The following is a 25,933-nucleotide window of genomic DNA, read 5'->3' on the forward strand; positions in this document are numbered from 1 at the left end:
CCCCTGGGCCCTGCTCCCCTGGGCCTGCACCCCTGGGCCCTGCATCCCTGGGCCTGCTCCCCTGGGCCTGCACCCCTGGGCCCTGCTCCCCGCGGCCCTGCTCCCCTGGGCCTGCTCCCCTGGACCCTGTACCCCTGGGCCCTGCTCCCCGCGGCCCTGCTCCCCTGGGCCTGCTCCCCTGGGCCTGCTCCCCTGGGCCTGCACCCCTGGGCCTGCTGCCCTGGGCCCTGCTCCCCTGGGCCTGCTCCCCTGGGCCCTGCACCCCTGGGCCCTGCTCCCCTGGGCCTGCTCCCCTGGGCCTGCTGCCCTGGGCCCTGCTCCCCTGGACCCTGCACCCCTGGACCCTGCACCCCTGGGCCCTGCTCGCCTGGGCCCTGTACCCCTGGGCCTGCTGCCCTGGGCCCTGCTCCCCTGGGCCTGCTCCCCTGGGCCCTGCACCCCTGGGCCCTGCTCCCCTGGGCCTGCTCCCCTGGGCCCTGTACCCCTGGGCCCTGCACCCCTGGGCCCTGCTCCCCTGGGCCTGCTCCGCTTGGAGCGTCCGCTGGGCCTGGGCTCAGCCAGCATGGGCTGTTAACCTGGCAACAGCTACGCAGGTCTCGCTGCGCACAGGGGCTCAAGGGCCCTTGACCCAACGGCTGTTGGCCGGGCCAGTCACAATCCCTCCAGACGGCTGTGGGGGGTGAACTGGGCCCAGCCTGGAGGCCCTGAGGGTGGGGGCCTGGGGTTGTCCATCTTTTCTCTTTCAGTTGTTCGCCTCTCCCTCCCCCTCCATCCTCCTCCCTCCCCTCCCTCCCTCCCCCTCTTCCTCTCCCCCTCCCTTCCATGCTCCCCCACATGAGTTGTCGGTCTGGGCTGCACAGCTCATGGAGCTTGCACATGTGAGCTGTGAGAGATGAGGGCGTGGGGGGCAGGGGGTCTGTTGGCCTGCTGGCGGTCATTAGAGCAAGGGGTGGAAGTTGTTTGGGGAGGGGACAGGGGTGGGACGTTTGTGAGGGCTGGGCAGTCACGGTGCTCCCGGAGGGTCCTGGAAGGGCGGCCGGGCGTGCTTGGCGGTTCTTCTGCAGCGTCTCTCTCAGGTGCAGAGGGAGGCCCCTGGAAGGGCACAGAGACCTTTCCAGAACCAGGGCCAGCAGAGAGGAGCCGGACCTAGAGCGGTGGGACAGGGGTGCAGCCGAGCACAGGGTGGTCGGATGCTCCAGCATGCTGCCCTCGTGGGGGTGCTGACACTAGAGGCTGGGGCTGGACCACCTCAGCGAGGGTTGGGTGACTTCCCGGGGTGGCCTCTGGATTGGGGGAGGGGCCAGCAGGAGGCCCATTACCCTCCGGGGAAGCTGGTCTCTCTCTGGCCATGGGCACCACCTCCCCAGGCCGCCCATCCCTCCCACCACCTCTCAGAGGAACTGGCATGGAGCCCCTCCCGACTGCTCTGTCAGCGAGAGGGGGATCGAGCCCACCTGGCCTGCTAGCTGCACCTCCTCCAGGAAGCCCTCCTGCCTGCCTGTCCCAATCCTGGCCCCTACCACCCTGCCCTGGCTGCAGCCACACCCAGGGGGCCTCCCTCCCAGCTGCTTTCTCTCCACTGCCTTTGTCTCCCAGGCTGGGCTCTCAGCTCCATGGGCAGGAGGGGACGGAGGGTCTGGGTCTGTGTGCTGGTATGTTCCTGGCCACTGTGCTGTCCGCGGGCGCCTGGGGAGGTTGGGGAGTGGGGAGGCGGGCATCTGAATGCCACCACTGGGCCCCGCCTACCCAGCATGGGCACCCAGCCCACTTGGATTGTTCTAGAAGCCCCCAGGCTGTCAGGGGGCCCTGCAGCCCACCACCTCGCCCCCCAGACCTGACCCCAGCTCAAGGGCACCCAGGGACCCCCTGTGCATATGGGATGGGGGTGGGCTAGGCAGGGTTTCTGGGCCGAGCCTGGGGCTCCCTTGCCGCCCTCAGGAAGCCCTCAGCTGCTGTCTGCGGGGCCTGGCCATGCCCTGGGGACACACAGGAGCCTGAGCGGGGGCATCGGCTCACCCCCGCCCCGAGTGGGGCCCCAGCCCGTAAGTGCACCCCTTCTCCCTTCTCTTCCAGAACAGTCTACTACGTGGGCTTCAGGCAGGTGTACGCCACGGAGGCCCGGACCGTGCTCAGGTGCTGCCCCGGATGGACCCAGCCGCCTGGTGCCGAGGGCTGCCTCGCCCGTGAGTGCCCCGAGTGCCTGCCTGGCCGGCGCCGCCCGCCCCCGGCTGCGGGACGGCACACGCGGTCTGCCCAAGGGGCCGGTCCGGTGGGGAGCGCCGGCCCTGGGCTTTCGGTGAAACGAGCCCCGTGTTTTCCAGGCAGCGTGAATGATTTCCAGGGCCCGTGCATTCAGTGACCCCACTCGTAGGGCATTAAAATGAAAAGATGCAAAGAAGGAACTATGCCCCCCCACTCCGCTGGCAGAACCCCAACCTGGGGCTGCGGTCCCTCGGCATGGCCGGCTCCACCCGTGGGCCTGGCGATAGGTCTCTTAGGGTAGCCCCCACCCCTCGCTGGCACTGGGGGCTCTGAGCCTGCTCTGGGGTCCGTCTGCCTGCCCTCCCCCGATGCCCACTCCTCCGGCACCCCATTCTTCTGGCCGCTCAGGGCCCAGAGCAGCTGGGCTGGGGGCGGCTGCCCTGTGGCCTGCAGGCTGAGACCCTGGGTGCCTTGGACCTCCTTTTGTTGGGCAGCAGGGCCTGCCTGGTTGGCACCCTTCTTGCCTGCCATGTGGAAACCCAGTCCCAGGGGCCTCTGCTGCCGGGAGGGCTGAGGGGTCGTGGGCGCCAGGCACCACGTGTGAGGCTTCATGTTGCGGCCCATTAAGTCTTTACAAGGACTGGTGTGGGGCGCATGCGCTGTTAACTGCTGCACAGAAGAGGAGACTGAGGCCAGAGTGGCTCTGCAACTCTGAGTGGGGTCCGGGCTGGGATCCCAGTGGGTCTGGCACGGTGGGGGGTCCTTAAGCCTCTGCCTTGTGTGAGGAACTGGGTTCAGGGCTGGGGGGCCTGGCAAGGCCAACGGGGGTGTTTGGAGAAAGACTTGTGGCCCGTGAGTGAGGGGACAGCAGGTGAGCATGGGGACAGTTGGGGCTGACTGGGTGAGAGGAGCTGTGTCCTATCCTGGAGCAGTCAGCCCTGAGGCCAGGGGGCTGTACCCAGTGATGATGTGGTAGTCCCATGTCATGGTGGGGGGACAGGACCCTAACTTCTGGGCCTGAGTTCTTTGCCCTGTCCCCTCCTGCCACTCCCCTCTGTTCCCTGAGGGGCTGGAGATTCAGGTCCCCACAGGAACCCCAGGGAGGAGAAGGCAAAATGTGGGGGGTAGGGGAAGAGGGGGCAGGGGAGGTCCTGGGGCCTGGCCGGGGGCCGGCTGTGCCTTCCCCCGGGGTTCCTGGGGGCCCCCCGCCAGTCCCCGGTGGCTGGGAGGACCAGCTTTTCCCTCCCCGCTTGCAGATGTAGTCTGACATGCCTACCCGTCTCCGCTCCCATGTCTGCAGGAACAAAGGAATTGGGTTGGGTTGGGGGCTGCAGGGCCGACGTTTCCGCTGAGGCGGGGGCTGCTTGGGCGCCAGACCTGGATCTGATAACCAGCGGGAGGGGAGCGCACTTCCCCTGCCCCTGAGGGCCGCCCTTTGCCTTCAGTTTCCTGAGCTGGGGGGCTGCCAGAGGGCCGGAGGCTGGGGAGGGGGCCCACCTCGTGGAGGGGGTCCGAGCTCCCTGAACACATGACTGTCACTGTCCCTGTGCTTGCCTGAGCTGCGGCCTGGCCGGCCAGTGCCCAGACCGGGGGCTGCTGTCAGGGCTGGAGACCCAGGCCCAGGGCTGGCTTCTCGGGACGTGGCCACCAGTAGGGCGGGAACCCGGCAGGGGCGGCCTGGGCCCTGGGCTGGGGGCCTGGGGGTCCGCAGATTTGGCCGACAGCCCTGCCTGTCCTTCTTGGGGGGGCGGCGTCCATACGCAGAACCTTCCAGGTCTTCGGAGGACAGGGTGGCAGCAGGGCCGGAGGACGTGGGCAGCTGGAGGATGGTGGGCAGGGCTACCCTGGGTGTCGCGGCTGTTGGTCACGTCCTGAACCTGAGGCGTCGGCTTTCTGAGCTGTTTGTTTTCAAAGATGTGTTTATTTGCGCCTTTTGCTTTTGTTATTTTACTCAGTGTGGCAAAGCCCGTGGTGTGTCTTCTCAGGGACACACTCGTTGGCTTCCGTGTCTGGGCTGCCCCATGCCCAGGGCTGGGGCAGTGAGGGCCGCGTGTGTGCTGGGGCGAGGGCCCCACCCTGGGGCCAGGGGAGTTCCATGCCAACTGTTCATGCATTCATTCATTCATTCATTCATTCATGTGCCTTCTGCTCAGTTTCCACCTGTGTGGGCGTGTGCTGGGGCCCTGAGGGGTGTCGCTGGCTTGGGGGGCTCACGGGCTGGTGGGGGCTGCCTGCTGCCTGACACTTATCTCAGGACCCGGGTGTGAAGGGTGCAAATCCCGTCTGGGCTCAGGAAGGGCCCTGGGGGCACCACTCCTCAGGCCACAGGGTAAGGATAGGTGGTGAGGGCCAGCAGGTGGGGGCTTGGGATGGTTGGGACTTGGGATGGTTGGAGCGGGGTCCCCAAGTAGGAGGGATCGTGGCAAGGTGGCTTGGGAAGGGGTAGAGCAAGCAGAGAGGGGAGCTGGGGGAGGGGAATTAGGAAGAGAAGGGGGGAACAGGGCAAAGAGGGTTGCTGGGAGTGGGGAGCAGCTGGGTGGAGGGGGGCTGGGCAGAGAGAGGGAAGCTGGGAAGAGAAGAGGGGAGCTAGACGGAGTGGGGAGCTGGATGGAGCGGGATGCTGGGCGGACGGGCCCCCAAGCCAGCCATCGATAGTGAGGCTTGGGGAAGGCTGGAGGCGGGGCCAGGCTTTGGACCTCCCCCGGTCACAGGACCTCGGGTTGTGGTGTGGAGCTGCGTCCACCTCCCTCCAGCTGCCCACCTTTGGGGAGTGGGCTGCACAGCCGAGTCACGCCCTGGCCTGGCCCAGCGAGGGCATGGGGCTCTAGGAGCCAAGGCCTGTGGCACAAGTGCCGACGGGTCTGGCACCTACACTTCATCAGCCATGGTGGCAGCTACGTCCTGAGAGGCCAGCCCTGCGGCCATCTCTCCAGCCCTGAGGGGCAACCCTGGGGCTCCGGCACTGGCTCCACCGCCTCCCTGTGGCCATCGTGAAGCATCCTTTGTTCAGTGCAAACTGGAAGCAAAGCTGGGAGAGGAAGATGTCAGGCGCACAGGGCGGGCGCTGGTGTGGGAACCAGGAGTGCGTTTAAACACCAGTGTGGGAGAGTGACTGGGAGCTACGGGGGCGTGAGTCCTCCAGGGCTGGGGGGGATAGTGCAGGATAGGGGCTGGCCCCAGGCGCTACTGACCACGAGGCGTCTCCCGGAGCTGGCATGCATTCCTGGTGCCGCTGGTGGGAGGGCAGGGGTGCAGGTTTGGGTGGGGGTCTGGGAGGGCCCCTCAGACCTGTGGGGACCCCGAGAGAAGTGAGGGGTGGGCCCTGAGGCGGGTGCGTGCCAGGCAGGTAGGTACAAAGTAGGTGTTTTAGTTTGATAAACTGCTGGAATGCAGTATTCTAGAAACGGAGCAGCTTCTGAATAGGGAATTAATTAAGTTACAAGTTTACAGTTCCAAGGCTGTAGAAACGTCCAAACTAAGGCATCTGGGAAAAGATACGTTGGCTCAAGAAGGTGCATGAAGTTTGGGGTTTCTCTCTCGGCTGGGAGGGCACCTGGAATGTCTGCTAGCTTTCGCTGCTCATTTCATAAGGCTTCTCTGGGGGCGTCTTCCTTCTGCATCTCCAGAGGTCTCTGGCTGTGTGGGCTCTGAAGCTTTTTCAAAATGTTCTCTTTTAAAGGGCTCCAGTAAGCAACCACACCTTGAATAGGTGGAGACGCATCTCCATGGAAACCACCTAATCGGAAGTGACCACCGCAGTTGGGTGGGTCACATCTCCTCTTGCACTGGACCTGTAAAACTCAGAACAAGTTATCTGCTGCCAATATGCAAAGGAGGGACAGTCACAGGATACATATTCCCATTTCCACAGGGAGAGATTAGAAGGAACACAGGAGTTACAAGACCCATACAGTTCCTGAAACCTGCAGGGCAAAGTCCATTAGATTTCGAAGTCCGAGAGTCATTTATCTTCGGAGCTTTAGAAAGCAGCAGTCCCACCCTTTCCAAGGGCCTACACAGTAGCCCGGTTCTCTCTGAATGCAACCTTGGGGGACACTGGGGAGACCACCTTTTTCACAGCTCTGCCCTCTCCAAGCGTTGGGGTGCACCTGGGCTCTCTGCCATCTCCAAGGCACATGCTCAACCCCCTCAGAACAGTGGTGGTGGTGGGGGGGGCAGCCAGGCTCTTCCCAGTCCCAGTGAATGTGCTCCACCCTCTCCGAGGCCTGAGGCTCTGAAACCCCCACCCTCCACCTTTGGGGAAAACTCACCCCCTCCAAGTGCACGGGTGGGCCCGCTCTCCTGACCTGAGGTTTCTTGGCGTCACACCTCAGCCTCCCTGGGTCTGCCTTTGAAGTTATTCTTCCTTCAGTTTGTCCCTTTTTTATCCCTTTTAGTCCGGACTGGCGGTGGTTCTGTTTGTACAGATCCCACAGCACTCCTGTTGGTTTTCTGTGTGGTATGCAGGGCTCACAGCTGTCAGAAAATAGGACTTCCCACAGATCCTTCCTGGATAAATCCATCTCCAGTCTTGGCTTTTTTGGAAATGGCTGACTGATTCTATGTTTGGTTAAATCCTCATATGGGGCACTATTTTCTGGGGTCTCCCTTTTCTGGAAACCCAGAATTTTCCAGACCATTAATTTCTAGTTTCTTTGTACCCAAGAGTTCAGTTCTCAGCTCATCTCTTTCCTGTTGCATTTCACTATAAGCCGCGAAGAGAAACCAGGCTGCACTTGCCACATTTAATTTGGAAATATCTTCTAAATATCCAAATTCATGGCTTTTAAAATCTGCCTTCCAGGCAAAACCACTAGTCAATTTTGCCAAATTCTTTGCCACTTGAAAACAAAGATTGGCTTTTCTCATGGTCAGGTGCATATGTCAGCTTGGCCAAGTGGTGGTACCTGTTTGCCTGGTTGGACAAGTGTTGGCCTGTCTTTTGCTGTAAGGACATAGAATTAAATCAGGATCACATCGGCTGCATCCACAGCTGATTCCATTTGTAATCAGCCAAGAGGAGTGTCTTCTAGTGATGTTTAATCTAATCAGTGGAAGATTTTTAAGGAGGATTCAGAATAAATAGGCTCTCTTCCTGCTTTGGCCAGCGAGCCTCTCCTGTGGAGTTCATCCAGACACTCCATCGGAGTCATCAGCTTCACAGTCTGCTGTACGGATTTTGGACTCTGTGCTCCCATGGTTACATGAGACACTTTCATACATTTTATATTTACAGATATTTCCTGTTGATTCCATTTCTCTGGAGAGCCCTAACGAACACGCCTTCCTTCCAGTTTGCAATAACACGTGCATCATTTCTGCCAATGCCTTATCAGAGGTATCTAGAGTCCACATTTCTACCAGCAGTCTTCAAAGCATTCTAGGCCCTCTCTATCAAGTTCCTCTCAACTCTTCTGGAATCTTCCCCTTATTCATTTAAAAAGCTGATCCAACATATTTGGTATTTGTAAACTACAGCAGCACCCCACTTTTCTGATACCAAAATGTGTTTCAGTTTGATAAGCTGCCAGAATTCAATATACCAGAAATAGAATGGCTTTTAAAAGGGGAATTTATTAAGTTGCAAGTTTACAGTTCTAAGGCTGTGAAAATGTCCAAACCAAGAAATCCAGGGTAACCGGTTCAAGAAGGCTGATGAAGTTCAGGGTTTCTTTCTAGGTGGGAAGGCACACTGCAATGTCTCCTAGCTTTCTCTCCTCATTTCATAAGACTTCCCCAGGGGCATTTTCCTTCTTCATCTCCAGGGGTCTCTCGCTCTGTCAGCACTAAAGCTTTTTCCAAAATGGTTCCCTCTTAAAGGGCTCCACTGAGTAACCCCACCTTGAATGGGTGGAGACACATCTCCATGGAAACCGCCTCATCAAAAGTTACCGCCCACAATTGGGTGATTCACATCTCCATGGAAACAATCAGAAAGATCCCAACCAGCAATATTGAATGAGGATTAAAAGACATGGCTTTTTTGGGGTACACGACAATTTCAGATTGGCCCAGTAGATATGCACGAGGCAGGTAGGCACACATGAGGCAGGCGTGTGCAAAGCTGATTGGAGCCCGCGTGGCTAGAGCAGAGGGAAGAGTGGGCAGGAGGGTCACGAGGGGAGACCAGGGAGGGCGGAGGTCCCCATGTGCTGGGCCGCGGGAACCAGTTGCCATGGGCTGGGGGCTTAAACCAGGCGCTGGTGCCTGTGGGGCTCCGGGCCCTGGAGTCTGGGATGAAGGTGCAGGCAGGGTGGGCCTCCCAAGGCTGGAGCTGGCAGTGCTGCCGTTCCAGCTCCTGGACGCGGCCTGGTCCATCGGGTTCCTTGGCTGTGGGGCCATGTCGCCCGCCTGCCCTGGCCTTGGCCCTGCCCTGTGGCTCCTTTCTGCCCGTTGTGGCTACTCTTTCTTGGATGTCCGGCCCACCCGAATCCAGTACCACCTGCACTGCAGACACCTGTCGGGGTCCCGTTCTGAGGTCCCGGGGGACGTGCGTCTTTGGGGGACAGTGTTCAGCCCACCATGGGGGCCCCAGGTGGCCTGGAAAGGCCACGGAGCAGGAGGGGTATTGAGTGGGCGAGGACCTGCCTCGTGGGTGGGGGCAGAAGCCGTTTGACCGCATGAGGTCGCGGGGGTCAGTCCAGGGACCTGGAACTGCACACGGAGGGGGTCAGGGCCAGGAAGCCCCCATTTCCCGGTGGGGGGTTCAGGGCGAGGTACCACCTGGCCTTGTCCCTGGAGCCGACCCTCAGAGGGTGCGATGGTTAAATCGTGTTCCCCCAAAAGATGTATCAGTCTAACCCCATGTTCCGGTTTGCTAAATCTGCAGACACAATGATATACCAGAAATGGGTTGGCTTTTACAAACGGATTTATTGAGTAGCAAGTTAATGTTCTAAGGTCATGAAAATGTCCAAATCAAGGCACAAGAAGAAGGCACCTTCCTGGAAAAGAGGCCAGTCGTGCCCGGGGTTTCTCCATCATGCAGGGAGGCACATGGCAATGTCTCTGGCCCTTTGCTCTGGGTCTCTCTGATTTCTTTTCCGGGTCCCAGTACCGCCTCTCTGAGCCTTTGTCTGTCTCCAGGCATCTTCAGACGTCTGTCACTTGGTACCATCTCTGCCCCCTGTGTCAGCTCTGAGCTCGCTCCCCGTGAGCTCCTGTAAGGACTCCAGAAAACTAATTAAGACCGACTGGGCGGGGCCCCATCTCCATGGAAACAACCTAATCAGGAGGGCCCACCCACAATGAGTGTCCCCACAAGGTCAGATTAGAACATGGCTTTTCTGGGGTTCATCACAGCTTCAAACCAACACACCCCAGGACCCCAGAGCAAGCTCTGGGTGGACATAGGGTCACTGCAGGGGCATTAGTGAAGCTCAGAGGAGGCCACTCTGTCATGGGGGCCTGATCCAGGACAGCTGGGGGCCTTATAGGCAGAGGAAATTCAGACACAGAAAAAGACATATGAGGGAGACAGACGGGTGACGACAGAGACAGCGACTGGGGTCATGCAGTCGTGAGTTGGGGGACCCCAAGGATGGCCAGGAGCCTCCAGAAGTGCAAAGGAGCAAAGAGATTTCCTCCCCAGAGCCCTCTGAGGGACTGTGGTCCCCCTACCCCTTGAAGGCAGCGTTCTGGCCTCCAGGACTGGGGGACCACATGTTGCTGTGACTTGGAGCCCCCCAGTTTGTGGATCCTGGCTCTGGCAGCCTGGGAAACTTCATAGGGGCTCCACGGCCATCTGCAGGGGCTGTCCGCCTCAGAGTCCCCTCCAGAGACTGTCCCACACTCCCAGCCACTCCTGCCTGTCCACTGCCCCTACAGCCAGGGGCACAGCAGTGAGGGTACTGGCCATCTTGCCTCCCTCCTGGGAGTCCCAGGGCCCCCAAGCCTGTGGCCACCGCCTCCTGCCTCCCCGGCACTCTGGGTCCTACTGGAGAGGGAGGGGTGCCAGGCTGCTGGAGGGGCTCGCAAGGCCACCCCTGACTTTCCTGCTTCAGCCACTGGCTCTTCCTTTTCCTTCCTGGATGCACGTCACCCAGGGGGTGTAGGCGTGGGGATGTGCAGTGGGCCTGCTGGGCCCCTGGGCTCTCTCCCTCCACTAGACACAGCCTGTACCCACAGGTGCCCATGATGTGACTGGGGATGGGCTTGGCCTGCTGTGACCTCCTCCCTTGGGTCATTGCTGTCCCCAACACACCTGGTCCCCTAAAGCTGGCAGGCACACTGAAACAGTCACACAGCTACCCGCCCGGGCCCACGAGTACACACGCACGTGCACAGCCCACCTGCCTGCTGGGCTCAGCCACTCGGCACCTTGCACATGTACAAATGCATATGCACACACACATTCACAGGCTCATGCGTGGACTTGCACATGCTCACACATCATGATACACTAATGCATGCTCACACATACACATGCCCACACACACACAAAATCACACACATGCACAAGACATCCTTACTTATACATCACACTATACTCACACATATTGGCACACATTCATACATGTGCCCTCACATCCATATGCACACACATTCACACTCACGTATGTATGACCCCGTTTCACACATATAATCACATGTTCATATAATACAACATAGTCACATTCACACACACCCATGTTTATACATGCAGCCACACCCACACAAGTTTGCACACCCTCACACCCATGTATATACTCATACCCACATATATACTTACACACACTTATTCACACACATGCACACATTCTGCAGTCCCACCCACACACGCCTGCCCAGGTGCTTTTCTTTTTCCTCTGTCCCCTCCCCAGCCCCCAGGGCCTGTCCCTGCACTTCTGGTCACCTCTGATTTCACATTAAACCAGCCAGTTTAGGAGTCCCCAGTGAAGGACAGCATGCTGTCACCCTGTTTATCTGTGCGTGGACACACCTGATGTGGTTGGAGCCCCTGGTGCCTCTGACATGGGGCAGGCAGGGCTGACTTCCTGGGTGTCTTGGGCTGTACGGCAGACCCTGCAGACCCCTCAGGCCGGCCTGGCTCTCCCTGGCTGTGGGGTGAGGGCCACGCACTCTGGTTCCACTGTGGCCTTGTCGTATTAGGAGGGGGCCACCAGCCGAGCCGACAGCCACGTGGGAGGCCCTGTGCAGATCCCCGGCTACCACCCTAGAGAACAGGCTTGTTAGATTCATTAGTGTTGTCTTTTAATTAACTGTGAGACAGATTTGTTACTTATATATCTCAAATTGTTTTTGCAAATTATTCACTCATTTCTTCATTTAACGTGTATTGAGTGTTTTTATTTTTCATTTCCAAGTTTTCCTCTTTTTCTTATTGCAAAAATAGTACAAAAATACAGAAAATTCCAGTATACCTCTTTGCCCAGATACCCAGAATTACCAACTTTCATCATTTTGCATAGTTAGGACACCTCCCTTTTTCTCGCTGAGGCTATCAAATATCCTGCTTTCAAAGCCACATTCTGAGGCTTGTGAGCTTGGCTTTCTCAGATGTCAGTTCTTCCAGCTTTTGTATGCATTATCTCTGGCGTGTTGTCTCTCCTCATGTACAGTGTCCTTGACTGGGTGCAGGCAGCCTGTAGTCTGCCTGCCACTTGGAGGGGATGGGAGATGCTGCCACCATTGCACATAGTGAGGAGGCGGGCCTTGGCTGGAAGTGGCCGTCGCTAACCTTCCAGGCTACATCTTCTCAACAGGATCTCCCCAACCTGGTCACTGCGTGGAGGTGGCTGCTGGTGGCTTCTGCTGCCACCGTGGGGTTGGGAGCTATGCATGGCCGGACCCCTTGGATCTTGGCTGCACTGTCCACCCACCTACCCTGTCCATTGCCCTGGGTGCCTGGCCAGCCCCAGGCGTACCCTTCTGCCCTGCATGGCTGAGGCTTCCCTCCAGGGCTGTTCCAGCACCCTGTGAGTCTCCAGGCCAACAGGAGCACCCCTCTCTCGTCCAGCATGGCTGGGCCCTTCAGTTGCTCATTCATTCATTCATTCATTCAACAGAGTCTGTGAAGCACTTTGTCAGTGTTGGTATGCAGGGACATAAAGGGGTCAGGACAGACTGGAGGGCTCACGGCGGAGGGTGGGAGGAGGTGCTCCCCTAATGCAGTGTTACTATAGTTCAGAGGGGTATCGTGGAAAAGCAAGGGGTGCTGTGGGCCCCAATTTGGACTTGGGGTTAGGAGGCTCCCCGAGGAGGTGATGGTATTTATGCAGAGTTGGGGGTGGGGGCAGCTTGCTCACGTAGGGTCTCCAAGCAGGGGCAGCTCGAGGCACTTTGAGAGTGGAAGCTCAGGAGGGGAGAGAGAGACGGGGAGGGGGAGGACGGCCGGGAGCTGGGCGGGGTCTGATGGGTGGGGGTGCGTGGGCGTGGAAGCCATGGAGAAGGGAGCTGGGTCTCTGTAAGTGGAGGGCTGTTGGAGGGGTTTCAACCAGGGGGTGACAGTATCTAATTCATAGATGTATTTTGAACTCTTTATTTTGAAATAATTACAAGCTTAGAAGGAAGTTGCAAAAGTAGTACAAAACTACAGAAAATTCCAATATACCTCTTTGCCCAGATACCCAGAATTACCAACTTCTATCATTTTGCCACATTTGTTAATCAGTCTGTTTGCCTTTCCATCCATCCGTCCGTCTGTCTACCTATCCTTCCGTGTTAGTTTGCTGGCTGCCAGAATACGCTATACCAGAACTGGAATGGTTGCCAAAAAGGGGAATTTAATAAGTTACAAGTTTACAGTTCTAAGCCCATGAAAATGTTCAAACCAAGGCATCCATGGAAAAATATCTTAATTCAAGGAAGGCAGCTAGCAAACTAGAACACCCCTAGTATTTCAGTCTATCCAGTTTATTTTACCCTTTGTCCCCATTATTATTTACTTATTTTTTATCCATATTTTTTTACTCATCTGTCCATATCCTGAATAAAAGGAACATCAGACACAGGGTTTTCACAGCTACACAGTCACATTGTAAATCGTACAGTCACAGTCACGTGGTCACATTGTATGTTTACAATCATCCTCAAGAATCTAGGCTACTGAAACACAGCTCAGTAGTTTCAGGTACTTCCCTCCAGCCACTCCAGTACACCATAAACTAAAGAGGGATATCTATATAATGCATAAAAATAACCTCCAGGATAACCTCTCAACTCTGTTTGAAATCTCTCAGCCACTGACACTTTATATTGTCTCGTTTCTCTCTTCCCCTTTTTGGTCAAGAAGGCTTTCTCAGTCCCTTGTGACCAGATCCTGGCTTATCCCAAGATTTCTGTCCCATGTTGCCAGGGTGTAAATCTCCTGGTAGTCGTGTCCCAAGTAGGAGGGAGGGCAATGAGTTCACCTGCCAAGCTGGCTTAGAGACAGAGGCCACATCTGAGCAACAAGAGGATGTCTGGGGGTGACTTCTAGTCCTAATTTTAAGTAGACTTAGCTTCTCCTTTGAAGGAATAAGTTTCATATGGGTGAACCCCAAGATTGAGGACTCATCTTACAGACTTGGTTGTCCCCACTGCTTGCGAGAATATTAGAAATTCTCCAAATGGGGAAGTTGAATGTTTCCTCCTTTCTCCCTATTCCCCTAAGGGGACTTTGCAAATGCTTCTTTATTCACTGCCCAAATTACTCTGGAACCAATCGGGTTATCAAACTAACCTGTACAAACCAACAAGATCTCACGCCCTGTTCAAGATTCCATGTGATTATGGTGTTCAACTAACCTGACCCTACAACTTAAATTAAGTAATGTTCTACCAAAAATATAAGTTTTGTGCCAAATAAACATCTCTTCCACTGGTCTTACATGGAAGTTGAAGTTTTAAAATATGGATGATGTCATCTTTATCTTGTATTCTGATTTTCCTTAGTGCTATCCAGATAAGCTTTCTTCATAGCTCTAGTTGACGTCTGATCCCTTTTTCAACTTTTTGAACAGTTCCTGTATGGGGTAATGCCGACTTTTTTAGCTTCAGAGCTCTCAAGCCTCAGGTGTCACATAAATACCCGAAGTTTCATAAAAACAGCTCAGTATCTCAGAATTTAGAAATAAACAGTTAAAATGGAATGTATGTGGCTGCTGTAAGAGCTTACAATTTAGGACCCTTTGAGTAGGCCCCAACCTGATAACCCATGCTCTTGACTTCAGTTCACCAAGTTTGTGTATTATAGTTAGCCCATATGAGTGAGGCATGATAGTATTTGTCTTTTTGTTTCTGACATTTCATTCGGCACACAGTCCTTAAGTTTCATTCACTTAGTTGCATGCCTCACCACTTCATTCCTTCTTGCAGCTGCTCAGTAGTTGTATGTACCGCCACACTTCCCCTTCCATTCCTCAGCTGTTGTACCCTTAGGCCACCTCCATCCACTGTGAATCGTAAACACTCCCGCCATAAACACCAGTGTGCAAATGTCCATTCCTATCCCCACTCTGAGTTCCTCCAGGTATACACTGAGTGACAGGGTTTCAGGATCCTATGGCAACCCCACCCCTAGCCTCCTGTGGAACCATCACCCTGCCATCATTTCCTTACCAACAGGAATAGGGGCATCTCTTTCTCCACATTTTCTCTAGCACTTGTTTCTCTTGTTCATTTTTAACCAGTTTTATTTGCACATCATACAATCCAACCTAAGTAAACAGCTTATGCCTTTGCCACCATAACCCCTTAGTGCCCTCTGATATATGTTCTCAGAGTCCCCGTGGCTCTGGAGTGGAGTGTGGGATTCGGCTGGGCCGAGGCAGCTCTGCTCAGCAGGGCCAGTGAGGGCGCAGCCGACCTGTGTCCAGGCCTGTGGTGCTCGGGCTGCCTGGCTGGCTTTGGATGAGGGTGAGTGGGAGTGTGGGTGGGTGCCTGGCTGGGCTGTGAGCTGGGGGGGCGTGCTGTTTACAGAGTGGGGGAGAGGGTCCAGTGCTCAGAGGTGACAACACTGCCTTCCAGCAGTAACTGCTGGGCTCACCAGGGGTCTGCCCGAACCAGCGCGGAGGAGGCACATCTGCACTTGGAAGGTGATCCATTACTAATGTCTATCCCAGATGCAGAACAGAGAGCAGCGAAGGTGATCCATTACTAATGTCTATCCCAGATGCAGAACAGAGAGCAGCGCTACTTCCTGCCTTGTATCCTGGTGTGTGTGTGAGTATGCATGTATGTGTGTGCCTGTGAGCAGGCATATGTACGTGTATGCATTTATATAGGTGTGTGCATGCATGTGTACATTTATATGTGTGTGCATGCAGATGTGCATATATGTGTGTATGCATGCGTGCATTTATATGTGTGTGTGCGCATGCATGTTTATGTGTACAGTCTGCATGGGTACTGCGTGTATGTGTGTGCATGCATGTTTTTGTATGAGTGTACATAGGCAAGTGTGCATATATGAGCATGCATGTGTACATAGGCATGTGTGCATGTATGTGGGTGCATGCATGCAAGTGTACATGTGTATGCATGTTTATGTGTTTGTGCATGGACACGTGCATGTTTGCATTTGCATGCCAGTGAGTGTGTGTGTGTGTGCGTGTGAGTATGCATGGGCATGTATGCATGTATATGTGTCATGTGCATGTTTGTGTGTGCGAGTGCATGAGCACAGGTGCATGGGTGCATGTGTATGCAAGTAAGCGTGCATGTGTGTGTGTGTGCGTGCAACTGTGCATGGGAATGTGCGTGCATGCAGTGGTGTTGGCTCTGCTTGTCACCTCCTCTCTGGAAAGAGGGACTCACTTCCACTTGCTCTGAGATCCATGGAGAGGCTGGGGGAACAGGGTCCCGTTAGGGTTAGTCTAGCAGCTCATTTCCTTTGCTCTCTGTTCCGGAATTAGGCAGATGCTTCCTGGGGAGGTGGACAAGGTGGAGGAGGGCATGGGATGAGGGAGGGGGACATGCAGGACACAGGACAGGCGCCAGGAGTGGATCAAGTGCCTCAAGGGCAGGGCCCACCCGGCAGGAACCATGACCTTGGAGCTGGGCGGGTGCGGGGTGAGAGGGCAGCAAGTGGCCGCTTTTCCCCAAGCTCAGGGATGTCAGAGGAGGTCCCAGTGTCGGCCAGGGCCAGCCACTGCGGCCCCTAGGGCAGAGAGCCGACATGGCAGACCCAGGACCCCTGGGAGGGCAGAGTCCAGCCCCGCGGGGCGGCCTGCTTGGGGGGCCTGCGGTCCTTAGGATGCGGGACCTTTGCGTGAGCACCGAACATGCTGCATTCTTTCCTGACAGCACTGCCCACATCAGGCTTTGGGGTGCTCCGAGCTTGGGGTGCTGACGTTCTCCTGTGACATGGGCCGTGCATGAGGACCCTGGTCCAGGAGGGTCATTTCCTCTCCAGCAACCTGCGTCCACCCAGCCCCTACTCCCGCACATTCTGGTTGTAGAACTCGGGGAGGGGGCTGGTGGGCCAGAGTGTGGGGTGTGACTGAGCCACAGCTGGGAGTTTGGTGGGGGGAGTCCCTGAGGACAGGGACAGGGGCCAGGTGTGATGGGAGTGGAATGGAGATATCCCCAAGGGACACGTGTGGATGTCGCTGGCCAGGCCAGGCGTCCTAACCCCTGACCCCTACCATCAGGCCTTGCCTCGGCTCTGTGGCCTGGGGCAGTATGCTGACCATCTCTGAGCCTTGGCTCTCTCACCCGGCTCAGTGCCTGGCCTAAGGGGTCGCCACTTACCCTAGCCCTCCACAGGCTCTCCCCGCACTCCGGGCAGTTCCAGAATCCTCCCTTTGCCGGGGCACGCTCCTCCCGCCCTCCCTGGAGAAGACGCCTGCCCGCAGCCTCGGGCTCACCTGGCCAGAGGGGCACTGGCAGCGGCTGGAGCGGGTCTCAGGGAGGGCGGGGGGTGACTTCCTGGGAACTGGCCGTCCCAGGGGCTTTGCTACCCGAGCTTGGCTCCTCCTGGCAGGCGGGTTTGGGAGCTGCCCCCCACCCCAACCCCTGACCCCTGTACCCTCCCTGCCCCCCTCACATCCTTTTCTTCTTCCTCCCCAGCTGCCTGCAGCTCCTCCATCTGCTTCAACGGTGGCCGCTGCGTGCCCGGCCGGGCCCAGCCGTGTCGCTGCCCCCAGGGCTTCCAAGGTCCCCGCTGTCAGCATGGTGAGTGGGTCTCCCGTGGCCGGGGTGGTGGCGGGGGTGGTGGCTGCGGACGCTGAAGCAGAGGGCTGGGGGCGCAGCCCCTAGGCAGGACGTGGAGGCCCCTGCACACAGCCTGCAGGGAGGCTGTCCCAGCCCCCCACTTCCCAAGCAGATGTCACATAAGCTTGGAGCCACCCTTTATGGTCGGGGACATGAGGACAGAGGAGGGCAGGGGCAGGGGGGGTCTCTGAGTGGGGTAACTGCACCCCTTGGGGGTCCCCATACCTCACCACCTGCCTCCCACCCGGGATGGGGCTGCCTGGCCACAGGGTCTTGCCTCCCCTAATCTGCAAAGAGGGGGACATCCGGGGGCCCCCCTGTAAGCTTGGCCGAGTAAACTGGCCTGTCTGCCCACCGCCACCCCACTCAGCCCCAGGCGGGCGACCGGGATCGTCCTGGCAGGGACGGGGTGGGGACGGGGCGGGTGGCGGGGTGACTGCATAAAGAGAAGCAGACGCTGGGAAACGGCCCCAGCCCTTCCGGTGCCGCCTGGCCCCCGCGGCGGTGGGAACGCCACTTTTCTTTTCCTCTGCAGTTTTCCGCTGTTTCCAAAGCTGCTTCCTTGACATGTGGTTTACAGGGTCCCCTTGGAACAGGGACCCGGCTGCGGCCGGCCCGCGTGCACTAAACACCCCGGTTGTTTCCACTGCTCTGAAAGCGCCTCTGGGGCCAGCCGGGAGGGGCTCCTTCCCAGGAGGGGGCTGGTGGTGCGGGGGGCCGGGGGGCAGCCCCCAGTTTGGGAAGGTGCCCCCTGCGCACATGCTGTTCCCGCTGCCCGGGGCGCTGGGGCCTTGTTGGGAGCCGCCCTGATGGGTTATGGAGAGGCCCCCTGGGGCCCAGCGTGGGCTGTCCGGCTGTGGGGTCCTCCGCCTTGTCCCTGCCCCCTGCCCCTGAGTTCCAAGCTTCGTCCTGATGACTGTGCACCTGGCAGCTCCTGGCTGGGCTGGTTGGCACGATCCCTTTCCCCCACCACAGCAGGCTGGGGTCCCACACCGGGATGGGGTGGGGGGGTTCCTCAGCTGTCACGCATCGCCTCCGTGCAGGAGCTTTAATGATGCCGCAGGGGCGCCACGGGGCGCTCAGAGGCCTTTCCGTCCCCTTGTCTCATATCTGAAACGGGCGCCGGGTGGCTTTGGTTTCATGAGGAAGGGCTGGGTCTGTGTGGGGTGGGAAGGGAACCCCTGTGGGGGGCTGTGGGGCAGGGACTGGTCTACGGTCGGCAGAACCTCTCTGTGCTTGTACTCCTGGAGTGGGGGCTGGGGAGAGGCGAGTGGACGGGGGAGTGGGCAGTGGCCTGCTGGACCGTGTCTTCTGGAGTCACCCAGGGACACCTGACCTCCCCCCAGGGCTGGCCTTCCCCCAGCCCACCTCCCCACCCTGCTTTCTGCTGACCTTTAGCCAGCGCCCCTCACCTCCTGGCGGGCGCTTTGTGCTGAGCAGGGACCCCTCCCATGAGACCCAGGCCCTCGTTCTTCTGCAGGACTCAGCATGCGGGGTGGGGGGGCTCCCCTGGGGGAGGGGGCTCAGCTTCCAGTGGGTGGGGCCTGTGCCCGCCAGCCTCCATGGCTTCGTGAGTGCCGGTGCTGTGACAGGCAGGGCTATGCTCCAGACTAGGCTCGGCCCTGGGCAGCGGTTCCCATTCTCCACCATGAACGGCTCCCGGGTGGGGCTCTGGAAGCAGTGGCACCTTCCTGGTCCCACTCCACACTCTGCCCATGCCTCCTCATTCAGTCCACTTTATGGAAGAGGAAACCGAAGGTCAGAGTGGCCAAGCAGCCGCCCTGATCACACAGTGGTCAACTTTGAAGGAGAGCTGGACATGGCCCCCAGCACTCCCACCCACCTTAACTCTTCACAGGTGGGTGGGCTTCGTGGGTCGGGATCCATGTGGCCTTTAGGGAGGGGCAGAGAAAGCCGAGCACAGCTGCCTTGCCACCTCTGCAGGGTGCTGTCTGCGAGGAAGGGCTGGACTTCTGTCCACCTCCGTCCCTACCTCACAGTCCCTTCCAGCTCCGTCCAGGAGGCTGGGTTTGGACACTGCAGACCTAAATTTGAACGCTGTTGGGGATATTTAACTGACGCCCCAAGTATAATTGATTCCATTTTGAAAATAAAAGCCATATTTTTCTGGGTTTCCCCAAATTCTTTAAATGGAAGTCAGGGAGGGGGCAGGGGATCCTCTGGGTTGATTGTGGTGAGCCATGGGGAAGGAGGGGGAGTCCCGAGGTAGCCCCCCACCCGCCTTACGCGGCCCCACTCTGTGCAGGATCACAAGGCGAGTCTGGGGCCTGTGGAGGCCGCCTCGGCAGCACTGTCCCTCCACTGGGGCGGCTTTCTGCAGGCACGGTGGGAGGCCACCAGAGCAGCAAGGGGGGGCTCTGCCTGCTGTGCCGGAAGGTGGAGAGACAGTCCGGGAGCCAGACTGTGGCCAAGCCCACCACCCACCCATCCCGGGCCCCTGGCACCAAGAGACGCAGCCAGAGGCTCAGTTGTCCAGGGTGGACTTTGGCATCCCCAGGCTTGAGCTTGTGACCCAGGAGCTCAGCCTCTCAGACCCAGTTGCCTTTTCCGCTGGGTTTGGGGAAACTGTCGGCCATGCTTTGTGCTGGTGGAAGGAGACAATGTAGCTGAGGCCCAAAGACCCGAGGAAGGGTCAGCAAGGGGGAGCTGAACCACCTCCAGGGCAGCGAGGCTGGAAGCTGGCAGCACCCTGCGGGCTCTGCACCACGCTCTATCTGTGTTTCATGGAAGAGGAAACTGAGGGTCAGAGTGGCCAAGCAGCTGTTCTGTCCCCCACGGGGTCCATTTGTTGGGCTCTGTCAGAGCCTTAACGGATGGGGATGTTATAAGCTGTTTTCTCAGGGCCACCGCCCATATCGGTTACCTGGGGCACCCGGAGCAAAATTCCATAAACTGGGGAGCGTAAAACAACGGAAATCTATTCTCTCATGCTCTGGAGGGCAGAGGTCCGAAATCCAGGAGTCTGGAGGCTCGAAGGGGAAGTCTGTTTATGGCCTCTTCCATCCTCTGGGAGCGGATGGCCACCCTTGGTGTTCCCTGGCCTGGAGGCACCACCAGCCTCTGCCCCTGTCTCTTCGTGGCCACCTCCTCTCCGGTTGAGCTTCTTTTCCATTTCTTATGAGAGTCTTCTCACTGGATTCAGGACCTGCCCTGATCCAATGTGAGCTCATCTTAGTCCTTACCTCAATTCTACCTGCAAAGCCCCATTTCCAAAGAAAGTCCCCCAGGTTCTGGGGGTGAGGTTGTGGATGCATGCTTTGGAGGACCTCTGGTCACCCACCCTACTGCCCTGTGGGAATGCACAGATCCCGCCTGAGTTTCCGAGGGCTGCAGCCCCCACATGGCCGCCCCTTCGGGTGCTGGGGTCACACAGAGGGTCTCTGCCCTGAGTCGGCACTGTCAGCCAGCAGAGAGGGCCAGGTCCTGGGACCCCTTTGCCTCTCCAGGCTCCTGGGTCCTGTCAGGGCAGCAAACCCGCCTGACGGAGCAGAACAGTTTCTTCCAGCTCAAAACACAGCTGTGTCCTCTCCGCCTCATAGGGTCCCCCTTTGTGCTGCTGGGGTATGCTTGGCAGCTGTCCCTGACCCCTCTGTATTGGCCCTTCTGGCTGGCAGTTGTTGAATCTTTAAGGAAAAAGCAGGGAGAGAAACTTGCATCAAAAAACATTTACCTTGTGAGTGGGCCACGGTGGCTCAGTGGCAGAGTTCTTGCCTGCCATGCCAGAGACCTGGATTCGATTCCTGGTGCCTGCCCATACAAAAAAAAAACATTTACCTTGTAATACAGATATAGACGTATTGACTGTAAATTGTGGAAGGATGGCCCCATGAGGTCTCTTGTGACTCGGTCTCAGCTGAAATGTGGGTCCAGGGCAGACCCGAGGGCTGGGTCACCTCTGAGGGGCCTCCTTAGAGCAGGAAGCCCTGCCTCTGGTTAGCTTCTGGATCTCAGTTCCCTCTTCTACAAAGTAGGCAGGCTGAGTGGGTCTCTGAGGCTGTTCCCCACCAAAGTGCAGTGTCCTGGGCCAGCAGAGGGCTTCCTGGAGGAGGTGGCACAGATACAGAGGGCTTGTGGGCTGGCAAGGCCTGGGGAGGTGCAGATAGGTGGGGCGGGCGTCCAGGCGGGAGTACGGCAGGAGCAAAGGGGAGGGAGGCAGGCAGGGGGTGCCCAGGCTCAGCCCCTCCAGGAACTGCAGCCTCCCTCTGAGCCACTGGGAAACCCTAGGAAGACAGCCTGGGGGGCCCTGGGCCGGCCTGGCTGTGTGTGGGACCCCACAGACTTACTGGGCTGGACTCCAGGGTCCTGCCTGGAGCCTCCACACCCAGACCGGCTCTGGGGCCTCCTTGGGACTCACAATTCCTCCCACAGAGCAGGAAGCCAGCTGGGTGAGGTCCCCTGGGAGTGGGTGGGAGGGGGCCATGGGAGCAGGGGTGCCCTGCGGCCATGGCAGGAAGCAGAGGCGGTCAGCAGGCCGGGCTCCTGGGCACAGGCTGGCACTCTGTGTGTGTGTGGGGTGGCCTGCTGGCCCCTGGAGGCAGCTCAAGGGTGACTCTGTTTCTGAGCTGGGATAATTGATTAATGGAGAGGAAGTGGCCCCTCCACGCCCTTCAATGCCACCCACTGTTCCGAGGGTGGGAGCCTGAATGCTCGCCCGCCCGAGGCCAGGCACCGCCAAGGGCTGCTCTTGGCGACCAGCCTAGAGCTGAGGGGCCTGGAACTTTGGCGGGGGTCTCGGGGTCTGGGCCTCAGAGGAGGGACTGGGGAGGGAGGGAGGGTGCCCCTCCCTGAGGAGCTTCTGCAAGGGCCTCTGGTCCCAGAATGTTCTCTGCCCACATTGCACACCCTGCTGGGCCCCTTGGCCCCGTCCTAGCTGGGTGCTGGAGCCGAGCTGGTGCTGGCTGAGCCCATCTGGCACATCCTGGCCCTGCACCTGCCAGGGGTCCCTATCCCGAGGCCTGCAGCCTGCAGGGCCAGCCTGGGCTCCTCTGGTCAGAGTCCCCCGAGCTGCTGGGGAGGACTCCGCACCCAGGGGAGGACTCCGCACCCAGGGGAGGACTCCGCACCCAGGGAGGCTCCGGAGGACCCTGGGGGAGGACCCTGTCCCTAGGAGCTTGTTCTCCAGCTGCCAGGTTGCCACCCCCTGTCCCTGCCGGGCCTCTGAGAGGAGGGGCCCAGAAGCATGATGTGGTGGTGTGGGCTCTGCCTGGCTGCCTGGGGCCTGGGGATGACTGGCCGAGGTCCCGGGCCCTCCTTTCCAGTCAGGGCTCTGTAGAGGAGTGGGGACATTTGTGTGCTGCGGGGAGAAGAGGCCTGGGGACCCTGACAATAGGCAAACCCAGACCCCGCCCCACCCTTCCAGGCCCTAGAGCTGGTGTGCTGGCTGACCCTGGGGCTGGGAGCGCCTGAGCAGGGCACAGCCCCCACTGTGGGGGGGGGGGGAGGCTTCCTTGGCCTTCTGCCAGGTCCCCCAGCCCCACCTGTGGGTTCCCAAGGAGCCACTGCTGGCCGCTGGGGTGAAGGTGGCTATGCCCTGGTCAGGGTGGCAGCAGCCCACAGGTTTGGTGCCCTGGGGATCTGAGGTCCAGCCCAGCTGAGGCACTGGACATGCGGGGGTGGGGGGAGGCGGGGCCAGCTGGGCATGGGCGCCTGGGGGCTGGGACTCACGTGCCTGTGGGTGCCTGGTACCTGCCAGGCGGGGAGTTGGGGGCAGGGCAGGTGTGTGGGTCCAGCAGCTTGGCCTTTCCCCCTGGCCATACTCACTGGGAGAATGGGGAATGCTGGCTGGTTCCAACCCCCTGAGCCACGTGGGGAGACCCGTGTCCACTCAGTGCTCCCCAGCTGGCCTGGGAGGAGGTCTGGAGGCCATCCCTGGGGTGGGATGTGGCTTGGTGGGGGGAGGGGGCTGGGAGAAACTTCTTTGGCCTCCTGCCCTAGGGCTCTGTCTCATTTCTGGGAAACCAGAAAACCCAGATGACCGGTGGCCTGCCGTGGCATCCCCTCCCCACGGGGCAGCCCAGAGCTGCTCATTCCTCCCTCCACCCCATCCACCCTGCTCAGCCCCCTCCGCCCTGCTCCACCCCACTGGGATCCACAGAGCCACTGTGGCCTTCAGCTCTTCTACCCCTCCTGCTCTTGTCACATTAAACTCTACCTTAGGGGGAGGGCTCCCCAAAACCTCCCGAGCCCCCCTTGGGAGGGACCCCACTCCCTGCAGAAAGCGGTGCTGGGTGGCCGAGTGCCCTGGGCGGAGGGTGGGTGGGTTGCTGGTGGGGTCTCTGGCAATTGTCCCCCTGCAGGGCAGTGGAGTCGCGGGGAGCCCGAGGGCATGGCGGGGTGTCCGGCTGCAGAACCCCAACCTGCCCTTTGCAGACTCACCCTGTGTGAAGGGCACTGGGCTGCGCTCTGTGAGTCACTTAATTACCAGGTTGGCCTCTCCTTCCCGCCCCCCACAAAAGCCGCTCTGCCTGCTCCGGGAGGGCCCACTGGCCCCTGTGCATGATGGGGGCTTCTCGGGGGGCCAGCTGCACGGGGTGGGGGACGGTCTGCAATGAGGAGACGCGAAGCGGCAGACCTTCCCACAGGTGGGGTTTGGGGTGTGTGCGTGGCCCACCTGTCCCCAGGTGTGTGGCTGGGGGTGTCAGGAGAGTGAGTGTCTGGGGCTTCCCCAGGACCATGACAGGGACAGCTGCCCCTCCGGAGCTGGGGCTTGGGGCAGGGACCTCATCTCAGAGAGGGGCGGGGGCGCCTTGCCCCCACTATCTGGGCACCTGGAAGGCTCCCTGGTCTGTGGACCTGTGAGTCCCTCCATTGTTCTTTCCAGCCCCTTCCCCTGCCTCGACCTGCCCCCCACCCCCGCACCCCATTGGAAGGGTCTCCTGGGGAATTGTCTGCCCTGAACCCCAAGGACAGCCTCAGAATGTGACCTGAAGTCCCCCACGGATGGGGCACTGTCCCATTTTACAGATGCAGAAACTGAGACCCAGCAGTTCCTGGCCTGGTTGTGGCCAGCAGTCGGGTCAGTGTGGGTAGGTAGCCTCAGGCATCCCAGCACAGGTCCCAGCTGCCCGGGGGTCCCCCGAGGGGCCTGGGTCAGGTGCACAGCCCACACACCCTGTGTCAGGTTCTGCATCCCAGGCCGACTCTCGTCCCCGTGGATGGACGGAGCTGGGGCCAGAGCCCTCGGGTGGGTGCAGAGCCCCCTCTGGCTGCGCTGGAGGCCGAGGGCCGTGCAGGGCCCCTGGCAGACCCCTGGCCTTTCCCTGCAGCCCCTGGGATCGGTGAAGACTGGCCCGGACCCGCGTCCCGAGAATCTCCGGGGCTGTGCAGGGGTCCCGCTGGCCGCCGGACAGCTCGCTCTTTCCTCCCTGGGCAGAGGGAGGCAGTGGATGGGCAGACCGAGTAGGGCTGGAGGGGCCAGCTCAGGCCGCTCACCCGGGTCCCTGGAGCCCCCCATGCTGCGCAGGGCCCAGCCTTGCCCTCCTGGGCCTGGGTGCTTTCCTGACCTGTGTCCGCCCAGCCTGGACCCAGCTGATGGGGGGCAGAGGGCAGACCCCAGCCCAGGAGGGGATAGGGGCAGAAGGTGGGGTCCCAGGGTGCTGGCTGCATGGGTATCCAGGTCAGGGTACTGTGGGCAGCAGAGGGGTGTGGAAGGGGTCGGGGAGGGGCATGGCGTGGGGGCAGCATGGGGTGTCTCTGTCCTTGGGAGCTCTTGGCCTGTCCTGATAGTCACCTAAGGGGCAGCCACCTTGTCTACCTGCCTGTTCGAGCGGGGCCCAGTACACCTGCCCTGGGGGGCTCAGGAGTTCCCTTGCGTGGTGTCTCCCCCTTCTCTACTCACAGGCAACTGCACCCTGACCTCTGGGACCTGCCGTCTCTGGGCTGTGCCCACCGTCCTGCAGGCGTGACCTTGGCCAGCACGGCCACCTGCCCCCCAGCTCTGGGCCCCAGCCGGACGTGTAGGAGCTTGTTAATGAGCAGGAAATGGCAGATGGCCGCCGAGCCCTTGGAGGGGGTCATGGGTCTGGGGGCCCCTGAATCTGTCCTTGCCCCACAAGCACGGTTCAGCAGCCATCTCCGGTAGATCCAGCAGTAGATCTCTGTGTGGTCTACTTGTGGCAGGGCCCTGGTGACTGGGCCATGTCTCTGATACCCCCGGGCCTGTGTGCTGGCACAGTCCTCAGGGGATGGAGGACTCTTGCTGGCTACTTTGGCCCCCATGTCTGGCTCAGGTGAGGGGAAAGGGGGTCCTCACAACTCCGCCTTGTCCTTCCATGCTGTCATACCAAGGACTGCCCCGCTGGTCCCCAGAGCAGGTCTGCATGGGTAGGGGGTACAGTTCCAAGAGGCCCCTGCAGCCCACGAGGCCTCAGCCTGTGTCCCAACTCTCCAGCCCTCAGGAGGTGGCTTGTGTGTGTCTGGGGAGACCTCACACCCGGAGGCCCCAGGAAGTGACAGCAGGGGCTGGGGCGCAGTGTCCTGCCATGGGGGCCCGTGCCTGGAGCCCCTCCCGGCAGAGCCCAGTGTTCAGGGTGGACATTGGTGCCAGACCTGTGACGGGGTTGGGGGCACGGTGTCC

At 59.4% G+C, this 25,933-nt stretch overlaps 1 protein-coding gene across 1 annotated transcript; it reads left to right on the plus strand.

Annotated features, from left to right (window-relative positions):
* Positions 1-1,190: 1,190 nt before the first annotated feature.
* LOC143658726 (epidermal growth factor-like protein 7) lies at positions 1,191-19,470 on the plus strand. The gene is made up of 4 exons (XM_077130942.1): positions 1,191-1,258; positions 2,074-2,183; positions 17,194-17,298; positions 17,873-19,470. Exons 1-4 carry the CDS (start codon positions 1,191-1,193, stop codon positions 18,145-18,147), a joined length of 558 nt encoding a protein of 185 aa, XP_076987057.1. The 3' UTR covers positions 18,148-19,470.
* Positions 19,471-25,933: the final 6,463 nt, after the last annotated feature.

Source organism: Tamandua tetradactyla, chromosome 2, assembly GCF_023851605.1.
Source record: "Tamandua tetradactyla isolate mTamTet1 chromosome 2, mTamTet1.pri, whole genome shotgun sequence".
NCBI classification, from domain to species: domain Eukaryota; kingdom Metazoa; phylum Chordata; class Mammalia; order Pilosa; family Myrmecophagidae; genus Tamandua; species Tamandua tetradactyla.